Source organism: Jaculus jaculus, chromosome 11 (genome assembly GCF_020740685.1).
Source record: "Jaculus jaculus isolate mJacJac1 chromosome 11, mJacJac1.mat.Y.cur, whole genome shotgun sequence".
Lineage (NCBI taxonomy): Eukaryota > Metazoa > Chordata > Mammalia > Rodentia > Dipodidae > Jaculus > Jaculus jaculus.
This window is the reverse complement of record NC_059112.1, coordinates 108,539,220-108,558,307: the sequence shown is the minus strand read 5'-3', so window position 1 is coordinate 108,558,307 and position 19,088 is coordinate 108,539,220. Positions and strand designations below refer to the sequence as shown.

General features: G+C 44.8%; 1 protein-coding gene across 2 annotated transcripts in view; it reads left to right on the top strand.

Moving 5' to 3' along the window:
• The window catches only part of Ubn1 (ubinuclein 1), a 35,936-nt gene that overhangs the window by 13,694 nt on the left and 3,154 nt on the right, over positions 1-19,088 (top strand). The window contains exons 7-17 of one of the 2 annotated variants that reach the window (XM_045130262.1): positions 158-596; positions 9,358-9,428; positions 10,688-10,817; positions 10,944-11,062; positions 11,266-11,394; positions 11,581-11,724; positions 12,583-12,633; positions 12,724-12,766; positions 14,819-16,024; positions 17,269-17,518; positions 17,745-17,834. In XM_045130262.1, coding sequence (XP_044986197.1) covers positions 158-596; positions 9,358-9,428; positions 10,688-10,817; positions 10,944-11,062; positions 11,266-11,394; positions 11,581-11,724; positions 12,583-12,633; positions 12,724-12,766; positions 14,819-16,024; positions 17,269-17,518; positions 17,745-17,834 — 2,672 coding nt within the window. The remainder of the gene's footprint in view (positions 1-157; positions 597-9,357; positions 9,429-10,687; positions 10,818-10,943; positions 11,063-11,265; positions 11,395-11,580; positions 11,725-12,582; positions 12,634-12,723; positions 12,767-14,818; positions 16,025-17,268; positions 17,519-17,744; positions 17,835-19,088) is intronic. The other variant, XM_045130263.1, reaches the window with a different exon arrangement.

Below are 19,088 nucleotides of genomic sequence, written 5' to 3'. Positions count from 1 at the left end.
AAGAACAAGCTCCTTATGCTGAAAAGAGGCAGGCATGATATCAGGGGGACTGACAGTCTTCCATGGAGACCCTTTCCTGGGAGCAAGGGTGAAGGTCTCTTGAGTTTCCTGTGGAGGGCCCTACAGCCTACGTGACCATTTTCCCTCTTGTTTACAGTTTCACTGCCCTCAACGCAAGTAAGGAAAAGAAGAAGAAGAAGTATTCTGGAGCATTAAGTGTTAAAGAGATGCTAAAGAAATTTCAGAAGGAGAAGGAGGCTCAGAAAAAGAGGGAGGAGGAGCATAAGCCTGTAACTATGTCCTCGACAGAGGCTCAGGGCCTGAGGGAATTGGAGGGTGCCTCTGACCCCTTGCTCTCACTCTTTGGCTCCACTTCTGACAATGACTTGCTCCAGGCTGCCACTGCCATGGACTCATTGACGGATTTGGACTTGGAGCATTTGCTCAGTGAGTCTCCAGAAGGAAGCCCCTTCCAAGACATGGATGATGAAAGTGATTCCCTTGGGGTGGGATTGGACCAGGAATTCAGGCAGCCCTCCTCCCTCCCTGAAGGCCTGCCAACACCCCTGGAGAAGCGCGTTAAGGAGCTGGCTCAGGTATGGTGACACAGTGTTGCTGGGCTTTCCTGGAAGTGGTTTGGGCAGATTGGCATTGGTTCTGCACCACATGAAGCTTGATGCCCAAGAATCCTTAGTGAGTTGGCAGTGAATATGGAAGTTTTTCTCAAGCTCTCTCATCCTGAGGAAGGAAACAGTATAAGCTTTACCCAGCAGGCTTCATTTTTAGGAATATTTCCTCTTCTATTCTCTGTTTTTAAGCTTCTTTCCCATGCTGTGTGCTTTTGTGTGGCACACCAGCATTGAGCATTAGTAACTAACAAGTAACTGATGTGGAGATCATCTTAGTATTCTGAAAATCTTGAAAAGTCACTGGTTAACATACGTGTAAACACACAGAGCACATGTCTTAGGCTCAGGTGGTTTCCTTGTGGTAGCAGTGATTACAGGAGTGCCTACATGGTGACAGAGAGAAAGGCGCTAGACTGTTTGGCCCCTTGTTAAACTGTTAATCAGCCTTAAGTATAGAGCAGCTGTTGCTGCCGTTTCCCTTCAGTGTTTAAAACTGATCTCTAAATGCTAAGGACTGTCACTTCATTAACTTAGTACTATCAGCTAAGTGTGGATCATTAGTTTTGATGACATTGCCTTTGGTTAAATTAACAGTTTCCCTTAGGCATTGTGGTTTGTACTGCAGCTTCCAGGGCATTTTTGAATCAGTGATTCTTAGTATTTTCAGAATCACTGTTATGTGTAATACCTTGTATGTTTCAGGGCATTCTTGCCATAGCTAGAAATGATTTTCTCACTTCTAGGAGATTATTTGAACACTGTAAAGTAAATAAAACATCTTATTCACATCTCTAGTTCCTTGGTGGCCAGAGTGCAGTGAACATACATGTTCTATTTGAATGTGTTTTCAGTGCCATGACATTGTGCTGCGTTGGGGATTCAAGAGTATATTGTAACTTGACATTGAGATGAAAGGACTTGGCATGTTTGAGCACACTGTCCTGTACTTGCTTAGAAGTCATGTTAAAAAAAAGACTCCTTGTTTTCAGTGCTTTGATCTGTAATCAATTTTTTTTTTTTGTAGTATCTGGAAGTCTTTGTTAATAAGTTCAGTGGAAATGACGTAACAGCAGTTACTTTAGAGAAAAGTCAAAATAGATTTTTTCGGTATGTTGTCATTCCCACCATAGGTTGTTTCTTATTATTTCAGTTTCTTGAGAAAGATGGGTACACATTTAGATGAATGAAGTGTCATGGCCTGAAACAATGTTGGATTATGGTCCAAGAAAGCCTCTTTTGGTAGATAATGATGTTTGTCAAGCTGTTCTTCCTGAATGATTCCTCTGGGGCATGATAGAGTTCAGGACTCACAGGCAGAGGGAGAAGGTGGTGGTGACTACAGACAGAGGTTTCTATTATGTGTTGAAAAATCAGAATTTAAGTGTGAAACTGATAGTTTAGTCTTTACTTGGTCCTGTTCCTGCAGCAGCATTAATAAACTGAGTTGGGCATCTTAAAAAGCTTCAGAGGCTGGGGATGTATCTCAGTTGGTACAGTGCCTCCCTAATAGGAATGAGGCTCTGGGTTCGATCCCCAGCACCACAAAAACCTGGCATGGTAGCAGCAGCACTTGGGAAACAGAAATAGGAGGGTCAGGAGTTCAAGGTCATGCTATCTCCAAAAAACAAAAACAAAAGCAACCCTCCCAACAAAAGCAGTTTCAGTTTACATTTTCTTTTCTAGCCTCCATGTATGTATTTTTATGTAGTTGTGATTATAGTTGTGAACAATTGTTTTCTGATTTTTCAAATTAATAAATATTATTATAAAGCCCTCATTATTTTTAATGGTTGAATTAACGAGAGTTATTTTAGAGAGTTACTTAATGACTCCAAAGGGGTTCCCAGGTGCTCCTTTCTGACTAGGGTCTGAGTAGGCTGCACCTCAAACCCTTCACATATGTGCACAGGTGTCCTGACCTCCAGGCTCTAGTGGCTGTTTGCTGGGAAAGGTAGTCTTCCCAAGGAAGAATGTATTTTTACACAAAACACTGCATATTCCAAAAGCCATGTGAATATTTGGATCCTTAATAAGGAGCCCTGTGCTAGATCTTAAAAAGGACATTGCTTTAAAAAATTATATATATGTATGTATGTATGTATGTATGTATGTATGTATGTGTGTGTGTGTGTGTATGTATATGTATATATATATTTATTATTGCTATAATTATTATTATTTTTGGTTTTTTGAGGTAGGGTCTCACTGTAGCCTAGGCTGACCTGGAATTCACTCTATATTCTCAGGGTGGTCTTGAATTCATGGCAATCCTCCTACCTCTGCCTCCCGAGTGCTGGGATTAAAGGCATATGCCACCATGCCCAGCGCTTTAAAAATATTTTTTATTTATTTATTTGACAGCGGAAAAGGGAGGGAGAAAGAGAGAGAGAATGGGCACTCCAGGGCCTCCATCCACTGCAAACAAACTCCAGATGCTTGCGCCCCCTTGTGCATCTGGCTAACGTGGGTCCTGGGGAATTGAATCTTGGTCCTTTGGCTTTGCAGGCAAATGCCTTAACCGCTAAGCCATCCCTCCAACCTAACATTGCATTTTTTTAAATAAACTTGATAGCTGAATGTGCTGATGCACCGACTTATAATTTTAGTACTTGGGAAATGGAGGCAGGAGGGTCAGAAAGTCAGGGTTATCTTTGGCAGCATAGCAAATCCAAGGGCAGTCTGGATGCATGAAATCTTGTCTCAGAACAAAACAAAAAATTTAATTTGAGGTATATAACTGTATCATTAGCAATTTAGGGATTTCTCACTTCCCTAATCTTCCGGAGACCCCCTCCCCCCTTTCCTTTACTTTTATAATAAGGTTTGGTAAGCTTTTAAATCTTGTCTTCAGATGATATACATGTTCATTTCTGTTGCTACTTAAAAACAATTAAGTGTTTGTAGTGATGCATTGCTCCTGACTGTGGAATGTCTGGGTGGCTTTTTTTTTTTTTTTTTTTTTTGGTTTTTTCGAGGTAGGGTCTCACTCTGGTCCAGGCTGACCTGGAATTAACTCTGTAGTCTCAGGGTAGCCTTGAACTCATGGCGATCCTCCTACCTCTGCCTCCCAAGTGCTGGGATTAAAGGCGTGCACCACCACGCCCGGCTCCCTGGGTGGCTTTTTTTTTTTTGATCCTTCCAAGTTTCATTCTTGTGCTGCTGGCTGGTTCTCCCTGTTATGGGCTTCTGTAGGGTATCCATGGTTTTGGAAGCATCTCAAGAGGGTGAAGGTGGAAACCACAAAGTGTCCTGAGATCTGGCCATAGAAGTTGTATATATCACAGTGTCTGCCAGGTGCTCAGGAGGCTGAGGCAGGAGAGATCATTTGAGTCCAATAGTTCAAACAAACAAACAAACAAAAAAAAAAAAAGAAAGAAAGAAAAAGGAATAAAAGAAGGACGAGTGTTGTTGGAGCTATTGTAACTTAGCATGATGAGGGTGTTTGGTTTAACTTATTTCCTAGTTAATTTAGGATTGGTTAGTTATACAGCTCTTTGGACAAGAATATCTTCTCTCTCTCTTTATGTTAGATCTAGTTTTAGCTGTCTTAGGAACCTCCACACTAATTTCCACAATGGCTGGACCAGATTGCATTCCCACTGACAGTGTAGAAGGGTTCCTCTTTTTCCACATCCTTGCCAGCATTTATGCTTATTTGTTTTCATGATGTTAGCCAATCTGACAGGAGTGAGATGGAATCTAAACATAGTTTTAATTTGCATTTCCCTGATGACTAGGGATGTAGAACATTTTTTTAGATGCTTTTATGCCATCGGTATTTCTTCTTTTTTTTAATTAAAATTTTTTTTGTCCATTATTTATTTATTTATTTATTTGAGAGCGACAGACACAGAGAGAAAGACAGATAGAGGGAGAGAGAGAGAATGGGGATGCCAGAGCTTCAAGCCACTACAAGCGAACTCGAGATGCTTGTGCCCCCTTGTGCATCTGGCTAACGTGGGACCTGGGGAACCGAGCCTCGAACTGGGGTCCTTAGGCTTCACAGGCAAGTGCTTAACTGCTAAGCCATCTCTCCAGCCCCCGTATTTCTTCTTTTGAGAACTCTCTATTTAGTTCCGTAGCCTTTTTTTTTTTTGGTTTTTCGAGGTAGGGTCTCACTCCAGCCCAGGCTGACCTGGAATTCACTATGTAGTCTCAGGGTGGCCTCGAACTCATGGCGATCCTCCTACCTCTGCCTCCCGAGTGCTGGGATTAAAGGCGTGCGCCACCATGTCCGGCACCATAGCCCATTTTTTAATTGGGTTGTTTGATATCCTGTTATTTAATTTTTTGAGTTATTTGTATATCCTAGATAGTAATCCTCTATCAGATGTATAGCTAGCAAAGATTTTTTTTTCCCATTTTGTAGGTTTCCCCTTTGCTTTATTCACAGTGTCTTTTGCAGTACAAAATCTTTGTAATTTCATGAGGTCCCAGTGGTTAATCTGTGGTTTTATTGTCTGAGCAATTGGGGTTATATTCAGAAAGTCTTTGCCAAGACCAATATGTTAAAGGGTTTCCCCTACTTTTTCCTCTAGCAGTTTCAAAGTCTCAGGTCTGGTGTTAAGGTTTTTAATCCATTTGGACTTAATTCTTATACATGGAGATTCTCTCTGTCTTTATTAACTGAGGGCTGAGAGAGAAAGAGAAGGGGAAAGAAAGTGAACACACCATGTCTTCTTTGCAAACTAACTTCAGATGCATATACCACTTTGTGCATCTGGCTTTATGTGGGTACTAGAGAATTAAACCCTGGCTGTCAGGCTTTACAAGCAAGCACCTTTAACTGCTGAGCCATCTCCCCAGCACCATGGTATCTTTAATTTTAAAATATATTTATTTGCAAAGGGAGGGAAGGAGACAGAATATATGCACACACCAGGGCCTGTAGCTGGTACAAACGAACTTCGTATGAATGTGCTACTTTGTGCATCTGGCTTTACTTGGGTACTGGGAAATTGAACCCTTAATCACTGAAGCATCTCTCCAGTCCAAGAATATCATTTCTTTCTTTTTCTTTTTTTTGAAAAAATATTTATTTCAGAGAGAGGGAGTGAGGGAGGGAGGGAGGAAGGGAGGAAGGTTGAGAATGGGCACATCAGGCATAATACCTTTGCAAACAAACTCCAGATGCATGCGCCACCTTGTGCATCTGGCTTATGTGGGTATTGGGGAATCAAACCTGGGTCCTTAGGCTTTGCAGGCAAGCATCTTAACTTCTAAGACATCTCTCCAGCCTTAATTTTTAAAATTAATATATTTTTATTTGAGACAGAGAGGGGGAGAGAGAACTGAATGCTTTTTGAAAGTATAAAATTTGCATCTGCCCTTACTATTGTGGTTCACACCTGTAGTCTCAGCACTCAGGAAGTAGGAAGACTGCAAGTTAGAGGTCCAGCCATGGGATAGGTAGTAGCAGGATCCTGTCTTAAAAGAATAAAACAAGCCGGGCGTGGTGGCGCGGGCCTCTAATCCCAGTATTTGGGAGGCAGAGGTAGGAGGATCACTATGAGTTCGAGGCCACTCTGAGATGACATAGTGAATTCCACATCAGCCTGGGCTGGAATGAGACCCTACCTTGAAAAACAAAACAAACAAACAAACAAACAAAAAAAGAGAATAAAACAGGGCTGGAGAGATGGGTTAGTAGTTAAAGTGCTTACATGTGAAGCCAAAGGACCCAGGTTCAATTCCCTAGTACTCACATAAGCCAGATACACAAGGTAGCGCATGCATCTGGAGTTTGTTTGCAATGGCTGGAGGCTCTGGTGTGCTCATTCTCTGTCTCTGCCTCTTTCTCTCTTAAAAAAAAAAAAAAAAAAAAAGCCCGGGTGTTGTGGTGCACGCCTTTAATCCCAGCAGGCAGAGAGAGGTAGGAGGATCACCATGAGTTTGAGGCCACCCTGAGACTACACAGTAAATTCCAGGTCAGCCTGGGCTAGAGCGAAAACCTTACCTCAGAAGCAGACAAACAAACAAAAAAACCACAAACAACAATAACAAAACCCTCACCAAAACAAAACAAAAAGAACAAGACAAACAAAAAAAAATTAGTAAAGAAATAAAAATAAGATGGGTGTGGTGGCACAGGCCATTAATCCCAGCCCTTGGTGGTGGGGGGGAGCAGAGCTAGAAGGATCACTTTGAGTTTGAGGCCAGCCTAAGATTACGTAGTGAATTCTAGGTCAGCCTGGGCTAAAGGGAGACCCTACCTTGGAACCATCCTCCCACAAAAAAATTAAAAATTAAATACAAATGCCTTTTCTTTCTAGCATTTTCTTTTGTTTGTTTGTTTGTTTTGAGGTAAGGTCTCACTCTGGCCCAGGCTGACCTGGAATTCACTATGTAGTTTCAGGGTGGCCTCGAATCCTCCTACCTCTGCCTCCCAAGTGCTAGGATTAAAGGCATGCACCACCATGCCCAGCCTTTCTAGCATTTTCATATCTTGTTCCTAGTTATTTCTGGTTAGGCAGTACTAAATTTTTCTTGCCTTCTACGATCATATCTGTTCACTTATTTGCTCACCCATTCATTTAGCTGACGTGTGCTAAGGACTTGATAGCTGTGAGAAATATATTGGTGAAGAGTCAGTTCTTACTCTCCCTGAGCTTGTTAGGAAAATAAGCAGTAGAATAAGACTGTAGGGATAAGCAGAAAGAACCCTTTGCTATGTCCAATGACTGACTAGTTTTCGTGGTTGGCCAATGAGACTCAAAAGGGGCCAAGGAGCAGTTGACTGGGATGCACATGTACACCCTTGCTAGCCTAGTCTGGAAAGCAAGATGACCTTGTCATAAGGCAAGGAAGAACTGAGGTTGAATGAGTGGGATTCCCTCAAGGGTGTCTTAGGAGATGGGAGCTAAAGGGGATGCCCAGGGAGAAATGATGGGGAACCCTATGTACCATGGGAAGGAGTTGGGTTTGGCTATAGACCTGAAAAGAGCCATGTTTTATTTTGAAGCCACAAGGGAGAAGTTATGGGGAGAAGAGAGCTCTTTTAGCTGGGAGTGATAGTACGTGCCTGTGATTCTAGCACTTAGGAGTCAGAGACAGAAGAATCAGGAGTTCAAGGTCATTTTCAATTTGAACCCTGTCAAAAGGGTTGTGGGGCTGAGGAGATCACTCAGTAGATAAGAACACTCTCTCTTTCTCTCTCTCAAATAAATAGATAAAAATAAAATGTTTTTTTAAAAAAAGCCAGGCATAGCCACACATGTCTATAACTCTGTCGCTAAGAGGGATAGAGACAGGAGGATTGCTGGGATTCCCTGGTCAGTCAGCCTAACCAAAGAGCAACTTAGAGCTCCAGGTTCAGTGAAAGACTTCCTGTCTCATGGGGATAAGAGAAAAGAGTGATAGATAAAGACATCTGTATTTTCTTCTGGCCTCTACCTGGGATGAATGAAGGGGTGTGTGTGTGTGTGTGTGTGTGTGCGCGCGCGCGCGCGCTCTGTTTCTCACACATACCTCCAACACCTTGAGAAGCTTCTATAATAAGTGAGCTAGTGGAACAAACCCATGAAGTGACCAGAGAAACTAGAGAGACCCAGGGGGTACAATTAGAGGAAGGCAGAGGGTTTCAGATTCATCTTTTCTAGTAGACTCACCTTATACCATCATTATTGTATAAAGTCTGGTTTTAGAATTGTGTCTGCCTAAAGCCTCCAGGGTAACAACTCTTTTATTTAGGTCATTGGTTCTCAACTCTCTTTGCCCAGTAGGGTGACCCGAGCTACATTTAAAAGACCTGATGCTTGGGTCTTTTCAAAGTAATAACTGAAGCCGGGCGTGGTGGCACACACCTTTAATCCCAGCACTCGGGAGGCAGAGGTAGGAGGATCACTGTGAGTTCGAGGCCACCCTGAGACTACATAGTGAATTCTAGGTCAGTCTGGGCTAGAGTGAGACCCTACCTTGAAAAACAAAACGAACCAAAAAAAAAAAGATACATACATATTTATATATATATATATTTATATAAAATAATAACTAAGCCAGGTGTAGTGGCACACGCCTTTAATCCCAGTTCTTGGGAGGTAGAGGTAGGATCACTGTGAGTTTGAGGCCACCCTCAGACTACATAGTGAATTCCATGTCATCCTGGACTAGAGTGAAACCTTACCTAAAAAAAAAAAAAAAAAAAAAAAAAAAATTCCTGAGTCCAACTTCAGAGATTGATTGGTCTGGAGTAGGAGAAAAATGCCCAAGTAACTTCCATGTATATGTATAGCTGAGTGTGAGAACACCACACCCACATCTAACACTTGTAGGGTTCACTGCTGTGGTCTCCAAGCTTGTTCTCTAGGGTGTCATCTCTGGTGTCACATGTCATCCCAGTGGTCTGGGTGATAAACTTTGGGATACCATAAAGTTATGAATTTCCATAAGGTGTTGATTTTCTTCAATGCTGAAAATACATAGTATTTTTTATTTTATTCTTTGGTATATATAAGCCTTTAAATACTACAGGTTAGTTGAAAGTCTTGTTTTTCTATTATGGACAGTATGGAAATTGTAGTTGATATGAGTCTGGGCCCATTTGGCCACTGACCAGATGCCTTAGGAATCACCTAGTGTCTGTGTGGCTTCTGTTCTCTGCGTGTTGCAAATCCTGGAAAGTTAAGTACACAGATGCTCTTGTGGAATGACAGATCATTCGTCTGTGAGTGAGTATGAGGGATGCATGGGGAAAGGACACTAACGACTGTTCCTGTCTGCTGTGAACCAGGCTGCCCGAGCTGCTGAGGGAGAGAGCAAGCAGAAGTTCTTCACTCAGGATATTAATGGCATCCTGCTAGAGTGAGTATTATTCATGTGTTTATATCTGCTGTTACTGTGTCTGGCTTCAGCAGGCTAGGGAGCCATGGGAATACAGATGAATTACATACAGATGACCTGCAAAGAGATAGAAGAATTGGGTTTGTATGCTTTTATTGTGTTTCTATCAAAAGACACTAAATATCTGTCTCAAGTGATAAGCCTTACTGTTTTTGGCTGAAAACATTATAAAAGTTTTGTTGTGGTCTATTGGAAAAGGATATCTTGACAAGTATGAGATAGGAAGAGAGAGAAAAGGTTCCTTTCCTCCTTCCCCTTCCTGAGGCTCTAGAAGAATGAGAGACAATGTGGTGGCCTCTGGGCCTGCTTGCATTGGGATACTTCTCAGTGCCCTGGTTATTCTCACTTGTGCTCCAAATGTACCTCATCACATTTTGCCCAGAGCTGCAAACATCAAGGCACTTTACTGTGTGAACTAGACTTAGAAGCAAAATGGCAAATCCACATCTAAACCCAGTTCCTTTGCCTGGCCTCCAGCTTGGCAGTGTTTCTCCTCATTGCATTAAGTAACAGAAGTATGTTGCTCAACCAGAGGATTTTGCCTATGTAATGATAGTTGTCAAGACATGAGCATGTTGTAGCAAATGGCTTCCACTGGCCAGGGTATGGATTGACTACTTAAGGCAGTGAGTACAGAGCTTCAAAGACACTTGAGGGTCAGCAGGGGCAAGAGGCTTGTGTCAACAAAGAGTCCACTTGGGTATACCAAATATGGAAAGCTTGGGCAATAAAGAAAATATTTTTCTGCTTATCCAGTTGGGGAAACTGGAGGGGTGAGGATTTCCCTGACTTCATAATCATGGATAAAACTTGGAGCTGGAAAATGTAAACCTTGCCAGAAAATGTTTCCTGCCAACCCTAAGTAACCCATTACTTTCCCTTTGAAAGCTTTTATGTTTTCTTTGTGTATGAGATTTAGCACTCATGGCTTGTTCTCTTAGGCTGTGTTCTTTTGATTACCTTTGTCTTGGTCCTGTCCTTGACTAGAGAGCCTTAACTCACATTTCCTAGTCAACCTCATTAAACTTGGGAGTGTTTTTTGTTTGTTTGTTGATGCTGAAGATAGGGTACTTTGGCCACTCAGTTGCATTGTGTGACCATCAAGATAAGGCTGGGCCTCCTCTTTGTCCCTAGCTTTTCTCTCCATGTAGGGTGACCTGCTGAAGAGAGAGAAGCTGCAGTGAGCTGCAGGCCATTGATAACTCTGTTCTGTTCTTCAGCATAGAGGTGAAGACTCGGGAGATGAGTAGCCAAATTCGTTCTGGGGTGTATGCTTATCTGGCCTCATTCCTGCCCTGCAGCAAGGATGCACTGGTCAAACGTGCTCGAAAACTGCACCTCTATGAACAGGTGGGTGGCTGAGTCTGCACAGGGACCACATCTGCTGTTGAGCTGCCTCCTTTTGATTACCTGCCATGTGTCCTCAGTGTGAGAGTGGCACAGAGCCAGATCTGTGCTGTGTCCTGCTCTCTGCAGGGTGGGCGTCTCAAGGAGCCTCTCCAGAAGCTCAAGGAAGCCATTGGCAGGGCGATGCCTGAGCAAGTGGCCAAGTATCAGGATGAATGCCAGGCACACACACAAGCAAAGGTTGCTAAGTAAGTATGTTGTGCCACTCTTGCTTGTCATTATCTTCTAGTCTCTTCTGTTCACACTTCTAAGTGTTGATTTACCTTTTCAAATGATACTCTTGTCTCTTTAGCATTTTCACTGTCTGATCTTAGAGTCCAGGGGAGAGTTGCATAAGGAAGGACAGGGAGTGGTAGGCAGGAGGGCCTCAGGGTTCCTTTCTTCCCTCTAGGATGTTGGAAGAGGAGAAGGACAAGGAACAGAGAGAAAGGATTTGTTCTGATGAGGAAGAAGATGAAGAAAAGGGGGGACGGAGGATAATGGGACCCCGGAAGAAGTTCCAGTGGAATGATGAGATCAGGTGTGCCAAAACTTGAAATTTTGCCTCATTGGAGGGTTTGTGGGTCCAGTGGCTGAGCATGTGCCTCATATTGCTGTGAAAGTTAGGCTTTCTTAATGCCTTGGGGCTGCTGAAAGCACATGATTGCAACCTTTGAAAAGAAGCATTTGGGTAGTAAAAAGGTTCTGATTTCTGCCTGCTCCTCAGAGAGCTGCTGTGCCAGGTGGTGAAGATCAAACTGGAGAACCATGATCTGGAGAAGAACAAGGCCCAGGCCTGGGAGGATTGCGTGAAGGCCTTTCTGGATGCTGAGGTCAAGCCTCTCTGGCCCAAAGGCTGGATGCAGGCCAGGTGAGGCCAGTGTGACTGGACAGGATAGTCATGCAGTTGAGCGTCAGTCAAGCGAGTATGCTTTTGTAAAGCTAGGCTGAAAGGACTCTTGCCCTAGGAGTCATTGTCTCTTTGACTAACTGGGGACATACTGGGAGCCATGAAGAGGTCTCCTTAGTCTTCCCTAAAAGGGGAGTTTTGTCTGTGTCATTCTTTGTCCCACTTTAGTTGGGGAATTGCATATATGGTCTTCTCATTCCAGTGTGTACTTTCCTAATTTGATGCCATGGATCCTACCAGAGTCTCAGAGAGGGAGTCATGTTGGAGACTTCCTAACAGTCTAAGAAGTCTCATTCACAAGTAGCAGGGCTGATTTTTTTGCTGGAGCTGAGTGCTAGTCTTCTGTCCCAGAGGCTGTTTCCTCATGAATGGAATACATGTGTCTGCTGTGTGCAAGGCATAGGCAGTTAGCTGGAGTTGGTGTTTGTCATTGGCTTGATTCATCTGGGTTGGACATATCCCAGAACCTTGGAAGTTGCTCTGCTTTCCTTTTAGGTTGGACTTGTATAAAGATAATTTTTGTTGTTTCTCAGAAAATGGCATAAGATACTCTTCCTCCTCAGAAGGGTTGAGAATTCCAGTAATGCTACTGCCTTAGGTGTGGCTGGGAAAGCTTGGAACACTTTCTTGGTAAAAGCTCAGACTCTTGGCTTTAGGGTAGCCATTGTGGCCATGTTAGGCCTCTCAGAAGGAATATGGCTCACCAGTTAACTAGATTAATGAGGACTGGCCCCTGAGAACTAAGGCCTTTGAGCAAGCCCTAGAAGCAGAGTGATGGTGTTTAGGGGCAGATGTGATGCCTAGCACCTTTTCTTTCAGGACTTTGTTTAAGGAGAGCCGGCGAGGTCACGGACATCTGACATCAATCCTGTGAGTGCCTCACTTTTGTTCATTTCTCCAATACTGTTGTTTAAATTTCTTGTGAGTCTCATCTGAACCTTTTGTTTTTCCTTTGAACAGGGCAAAGAAGAAAGTCATAGCCCCTTCTAAAGTCAAGGTGAAGGTGAGTCAGCCTGCTCAGGTCTTGTGCCAGCTGCCCTCTCCTTCCTGAACCAAGGCTCAAGAAATTCCTTTTTTTCCCTTTTTGTTTTTAAAGACTTATTTTTATTTATTTATTTATTAGAGACATGGGGGGGGGATGGGTGCGCGAGGGCCTCTAGCCACTGCAAACGAACTCCAGATGCATGCTCCCCCTTGTGCATATGGCTTTCGTGGGACCTGGAGAGTCAAACCTGGGTCCTTAGGTTTCGCAGGCTTGTGCCGTAACTGCTAAGCCATCTCTCCAGCCCCTTTTTCCTTTTCCTTTTTTTTTTTTTTTTAGTTTTTCGAGATAGGGTCTCACTCTGGTCCAGACTGACCTGGAACTCACTCTGTATTCTCAGGGTGGCCTCGAACTCATGGCAATCCTCCTACCTCTGCCTCCTGAGTGCTGGGATTAAAGGTGTGAGCCATCACACCCAGCTTTTTTTTTGTTGTTTTTAAGATTTTATTTTTATTTATTTGAGTCAGAGAAGGTGAGTGAGAATGGGCGCACCAGGGCTTCCAGCCATTGCAAATGAACTCCAGGTGCTTGCGCCATCATGTGCATGTGGCTTACATGGGACCTGGAGGATTGAACCCGGGTCTTTAGGCTTTGCAGGCATGCACCTTAACCGCTAGGTTATCTTCTTAGCCTTCAAGAAATTTCTTGAGTGACATGGCAATTTGTTGAGCTTCACTGGTCTGGGGGACAGTTACTTAGATGGCACTCCTGAACTTACATACACCAAGGCAGACACTCTGGGTGGGCCGCTTTACCCCTTCTAGCCTCAGTGCTACCCAGCAGCACCCAGCTGGCCCAGTTCCTCAGGCGGTTATGGGGATCAGTGGGGTCTGCAATAGCCCTGTGGATATGCTGCAGATGTGAAGGCTGTGCCCTGTGTCGTAGTCTAGGAAGTACACTTCTGATGTGTGCTAATTAGCCTGGAGCAGTAAGCAGGAAGGAGAGGTGGCTTTGTACTTGGCCAGAAGTACAGGGGTGAAAAATAGAGATGTGAAAACACCTTAGATGACACAGAAGGCACACCATTGGGAGGGAACATTGCTACTTGCCAAACTTGTGAGTTCTTGAGACTTGGCGTTCCCTGACCTACACTTGAAGAAAACATGAGAATGTGACTTAAGTTGTTTATTCAGATATCTGTCAAATGCCTAGAGTGTCTTGAGACACTCTATTAATTACCAGGGGTGCAGAAGTGATGGGATAGCTCCTATTTCAGCTCCATTGAGGACTGAGTAGGCAGGTGCCAAGAAACATCTAAGAGGAAAAGAAAGCTACTGTAAGGCAATGCTTATTATGCTATAACCAGGAACATCCAAGATAATGTGAATAACAGCAGGCATTGTATCCCTTGAGCAAGTCTTGGAACTTTTCCAGAAAACCAGAGTTTCCGTGTGTGTGTGCATGTGTGTACACATGTAGTTAGCATCAAAGTATGCTGTGTAACTCGGGCCCTAGCCAGCTGGGCGCATATAAATGACAGTGCTACAAGGCAAGGCAGGCTTTCTTGTCTACCCTTTGTTTTGTAATTGCACAGGAAGTTTGAGTTGTTCACATATCAACATCCTTGCAACAGTCCAGTGTTGGCATCTTCAGTTATTTCTATATGTTTTTAAAATTTAATCTATTTGAGGGCTGGAGAGATGGCTTAGCAGTTAAGGCACTTGGCTGCAAATCCTAAGGACCCAGGTTCGATTCTCCAAGTCACATGCAAGCCAGATGTACATGGTAGTACATGTGTCTGGAGTGTTTGCAGTGTTTAGAGGACCTGGTGCGCCTATTCTCTCCCTTTCTCTCTCCCTTTGTCTCTAAGAAATAAATAAAAGATTTTTTAAAAATTATCTATTTAAGAGAGAGAATGGGCACACCAGTGGCCTCTAGCCACTGCAGATGAACTCCAGATGCATGTGATACCTTGTGCATATGACTTTATGTGGGTATTGAGGAATTGAACTGAGCCATCTCTCCAGCCCCCTTCAAATGTTTTTAAACATCAGCATTTTTACTTTCCTTTAGGAATCATCTACCAAGCCTGATAAAAAGGTTTCCATGCCATCAGGACAAATCAGTAGCCCCACTGCTTTGCTCTCAGAACACCAGGGAGGAAGCCTAAGCATTGGGGCCACCAGCAGAGAGCTCCCATCCCAGGCACCTGGTAGCCTTGCTGACTCTGATCCTGTCACCCTAGAGGACTCATTGGATGAAGACTTGGTTCGTAATCCAGCCTCCTCTGTAGAAGCTGTGTCTAAGGAGCTGGCTGTATTGAACAGCAAAGCCAGCAGCTCAGAATTCACACTGCCTGCACCCTCCAAAGCACCGGCAGAAAAGGTTCCTGGTGTTTTGTGTACAGAAGAGAAACGGAACTTTGCAAAACCTAGTCCTTCTGCCCCACCACCCACTAACACTCTGCAGTCACCTCTCAATTTTCTGGCTGAACAGGCTCTAGCACTTGGGCAGTCATCTCAGGAGAAAAAAACAGAGAGTTCTGGCTACAAAGACCTGTCCTGCCAGGCTTCCCTCAGCAAGGGCCTGCCTGAAGGCCACCAGTCCAAAGCAAAGCATCATAGTTTGCCACGGACGTCTCATGGTCCCCAGGCAGCCGTTCCTGTGCCCAACCCCCAAGTCAAAGTCTTTCATGCAGGAACTCAGCAGCAGAAAAGCTTCACCCCTCCAGCGTCATTTGTCAATAAGCTCCAAGGCCCAAAGGCCTCCTCTCCACAGTGTCATCGTTCACTCCTGCAGCTGGTAAAGACGGCATCCAAAGGCCAGGGCTTCCATGCCTCCACATCAGCCTCAGGAGGCTCACCGGCTTCTAGCAGCAAGACCCCAGTCTCCTCGTCCACTGCCCTGAGCCACCCAGCAAAGCAGCATCCAGCAAGCTCGGCAGGGCCATCTTACAAGAGTAATCCCTTCGCTGGCTCAGTCTCCAAGCATGGGGTTTCTTCTGGCAGCTCATCCTCTGTAGGAGCACCAGTGCAGAGCTCTGTTTCTGGGACCCTGCTCTCTGGTGTACAGCCTCCTCCCACGGGACAGTCCACCAGCCGAACTGTCCCAAGCTCAGCAGTAAAAAAACCACCTGTTTCCCAGAAGCTGACCCTGGTGGCCCCACCTGGTGGTCCAAATGGAGATTCTGGTGGTGGGACCCAGGGAGTAGCAAAGTTATTGACCTCTTCCCTGAAGCCCTCCGCAGTTAGTAGTGTGACATCATCTACCTCCTTGCCAGTGAGTATCCCACCAGTGCAACTTGTCCCACCTGCAGGGGCCTTGGGAACAGGGCAGGTCACTTGCATTGCCCTGGGCTGAGAATGGAATCTGAAACTAAAGATCAGGCAAGCACAGTGAGATCAGACACTGGAGGGAGCACTGGGCTTCCTGCTCAGTGTTAACCAGTTCTGGTGGCCAGAAGTTCAGGATAGCCTGGATATGTCCTTAGCAGGGGAACAGAGGGGAAGCACCTGTCAGCATTAGCCCATTGAGAGGCTGGGTTGACTACATGGCAAAATGAGCCAAGAACTTGCCTCCCATGACCTCTGACCTGTGTGTTAAGGGTGACATTGCTGTCACGTGTTGGGTGGTAGTCATGCCTTTGCACATACAGCAGTTCTTTCTGGTAGCAATCTCTGACTTTAAAGAACTGTGCAGATCAAAGGTAACTTGGTAGCCTGGCACAGTGCTGCCTGGGGGTAATTATAAGAAGTTTGGCCAGTGTTGGTAGTGCATACCTACAATCCCAGCTCTTGGGAGGTGGAGGCAGGAGGGTTAGGAGTTCAAAATCATCCTTGATTACATACGACATTTTTGGCCAGTCTGGGCTACATGAGACCTTGTCAATCCCAAAAAAGAAAAAAAAAAGTTTGGACATAGGTTGAAGACATGGGAATATTTGTTTTCTAGTGTGTACCCAGAACTGTGGGCAGGTTTGGCTCAGAGAGGTCTAGCTTCCCACTTCCCTGGTCCTATTGCCTATGTGGTGAATGTGCATAAGAGCTTCCAGGGGTAAAATTGTATTTGTTATAAAGCTTTGTATAGTAAATACATGCAAAAAATATAAATATGATTATATATTTTATACTTGCATACATACAAGTCTGTTCATGCATTATGGGTACATGGTACTTTTTCCTTCATAAAGGAGGCATGTTTAGTATCCTTTTTTGTTTGTTTTGTATTGTTTTTGAGGTAAGGTCTTACTTTAGCCCAGGCTGATATGGAACTCATTCTGTAGTCCAGGCTGGCCTCTTCACTCATGGTGACCCTCGTACCTGTGACTCCTGAGTGCTGGTATCAAAAGTGTGTGTTTATGCTCCCATGCCCAGCAATATTCTGCTTTTCAATTAACTGTCTCCTGGATTGTCCTCATTCCAAGAATAGGTGTTGGATGTGTACCTGTCCTGCTGGCGATTAGGTTTGGTGTAAGTTGACCATGAACAGTTTAGCTTCTGACTGTGTGCTTATTTCCTTCCCAGAAAGGAACCGGTGGGGCAGTGTTGCTGGCCAGCTCCTCTCCCTTAAACCTGCTGTCTTCCTCCTACAAGTCCAGCGGCCCCAAACTTTCAGGGGCCATGAACTCAAACTCACTGGGGATCATAGCCCCTGTCCCATTTCCACTTCATGTGCTCTCCTTCAGTGCAGACTCCTCTGCCAAAGCGGGGGTCTCCAAGGATGCCATCGTCACAGGCCCCGCCCCTGGGACCTTCCACCATGGCCTCAGCCCCAGTGAGTGCTTGTCTTTTGTCTCTGTCCCTGTGTTGTATGCCTTGTTGGGTCCTGTGTGTGTCTGGGATGACTGTGGGGAGCACCCTTGGGAACCTTCTGAGCCCAGCTTTGGGTTTTGTTCCTAGACTGGCCACAGATTCCCTGGGCTCTGGATTGCCCAAGCTGCTTTTTTGTTCTGTCTTCAATGTGTGTGTTTTGTTCTTCTCTCCCTTCCTGTTTCTCTCAGGTCTTCTGGCTGGTTTGCACCCCAGCCCACCCCATGCAGCGCCTCTCCCACACGCTGCCGTGTCCACCCATGTTCCACAAAGTCTGCCAGGTAATCGCCAGATGGGCAGTGTGCCATGCGCTCTGTGCGCAGTCTCCCTCCGTTCTTAGGTGCTTTGCTGCTGGGGCTTCAGCATCACTGCCATGTGTCACTGTGCTGTCATTTTGCTTTGTCTTTCTAGGCTCAGGTTTTGTAGGAATCAGAATGATACAGTCCTCTACCACCTAGAGGCTTCTCCTGGCTCCCTCCCCTTGAAGTGGCCACTAGGTAGAGCTGGACTGTGAGCACAAAATGTGAGGGTTTGTTTTGGGGGGAAGGGTGCTGCATGAAGCAGAGGTGCTCCAACCCTTAGTGTGCCTTTAGAGAAAGGAAGATAATGGTGACTCTCATCCAAGGGCAGCTGGGCCTTATGGAGCCTTCACAGTGAAATGCGTATCTGTCAGCCATCATTAGGCAACAGAGGCTCTATACGTGTATTTTTGTGAAATCAAACGTCCATATAGCAATGAGAGGCCATAGCATAAGACTATGAGGAAGGACCTCTTACCTCTGAGATTGGCATAGACCCAAGAGAGAAGCAGCTTTGAATATAGCCAGGTGTTCAACCTTCATGGAAACAGAGATTTGAGAGTGAGAATGAGTCCAGTATCTCCCTGAAGAACAGTGCTTTTGGAAGTAGGAAGTTCTGAGAGTCCTAGGTACATGTGTAGCCAGTTTGACAGCATGAAAATGGACAGAGATAGGACAGGCAGGTACCTTATAAATAGACTGGTCTTGCTGTGTCTTAACTAGGGTATTCCTGAATTACAGACACTTCACAGAATTGTGATATAGTGGCCGGGTGGGATTTTGGTTTTGAACTAGTGCTCTTAACTGCTATAGATGTATACCAGACATGACCAGGGTCACACTGATAAGAAGAAACCTGAGCTTAGGGAACCCTGGAATTGATGTGGAGGAGGAATCAGATACAGACTCTTAGGCTGTATGTGCCTAGGATCTGCTCATGGAGTGCATGGGGATCACAGCTTTGTGTCTGCCTTCTGATCTGCTCACTCTGTCCTTCTGACACTCATGTCAAAAATGCAAAGGTCATCTCAGTGACTAGGGGCTTATAGGTTTCCAGGTAGAAAGTTGGCTTCTTTGAGGGGCCAACGCTATACCAGTAGCTGCTCCTTTTTCCTCTGGAGAAGTAGCAACATGTATGACCCACACCCACAAACTGGTGGTTGCCACTAGACTAGTTCAGTACAGTGGGTGAGATAAGAGCCTCCTTGTACTGAAGATGAGATGATCCACCTTTAC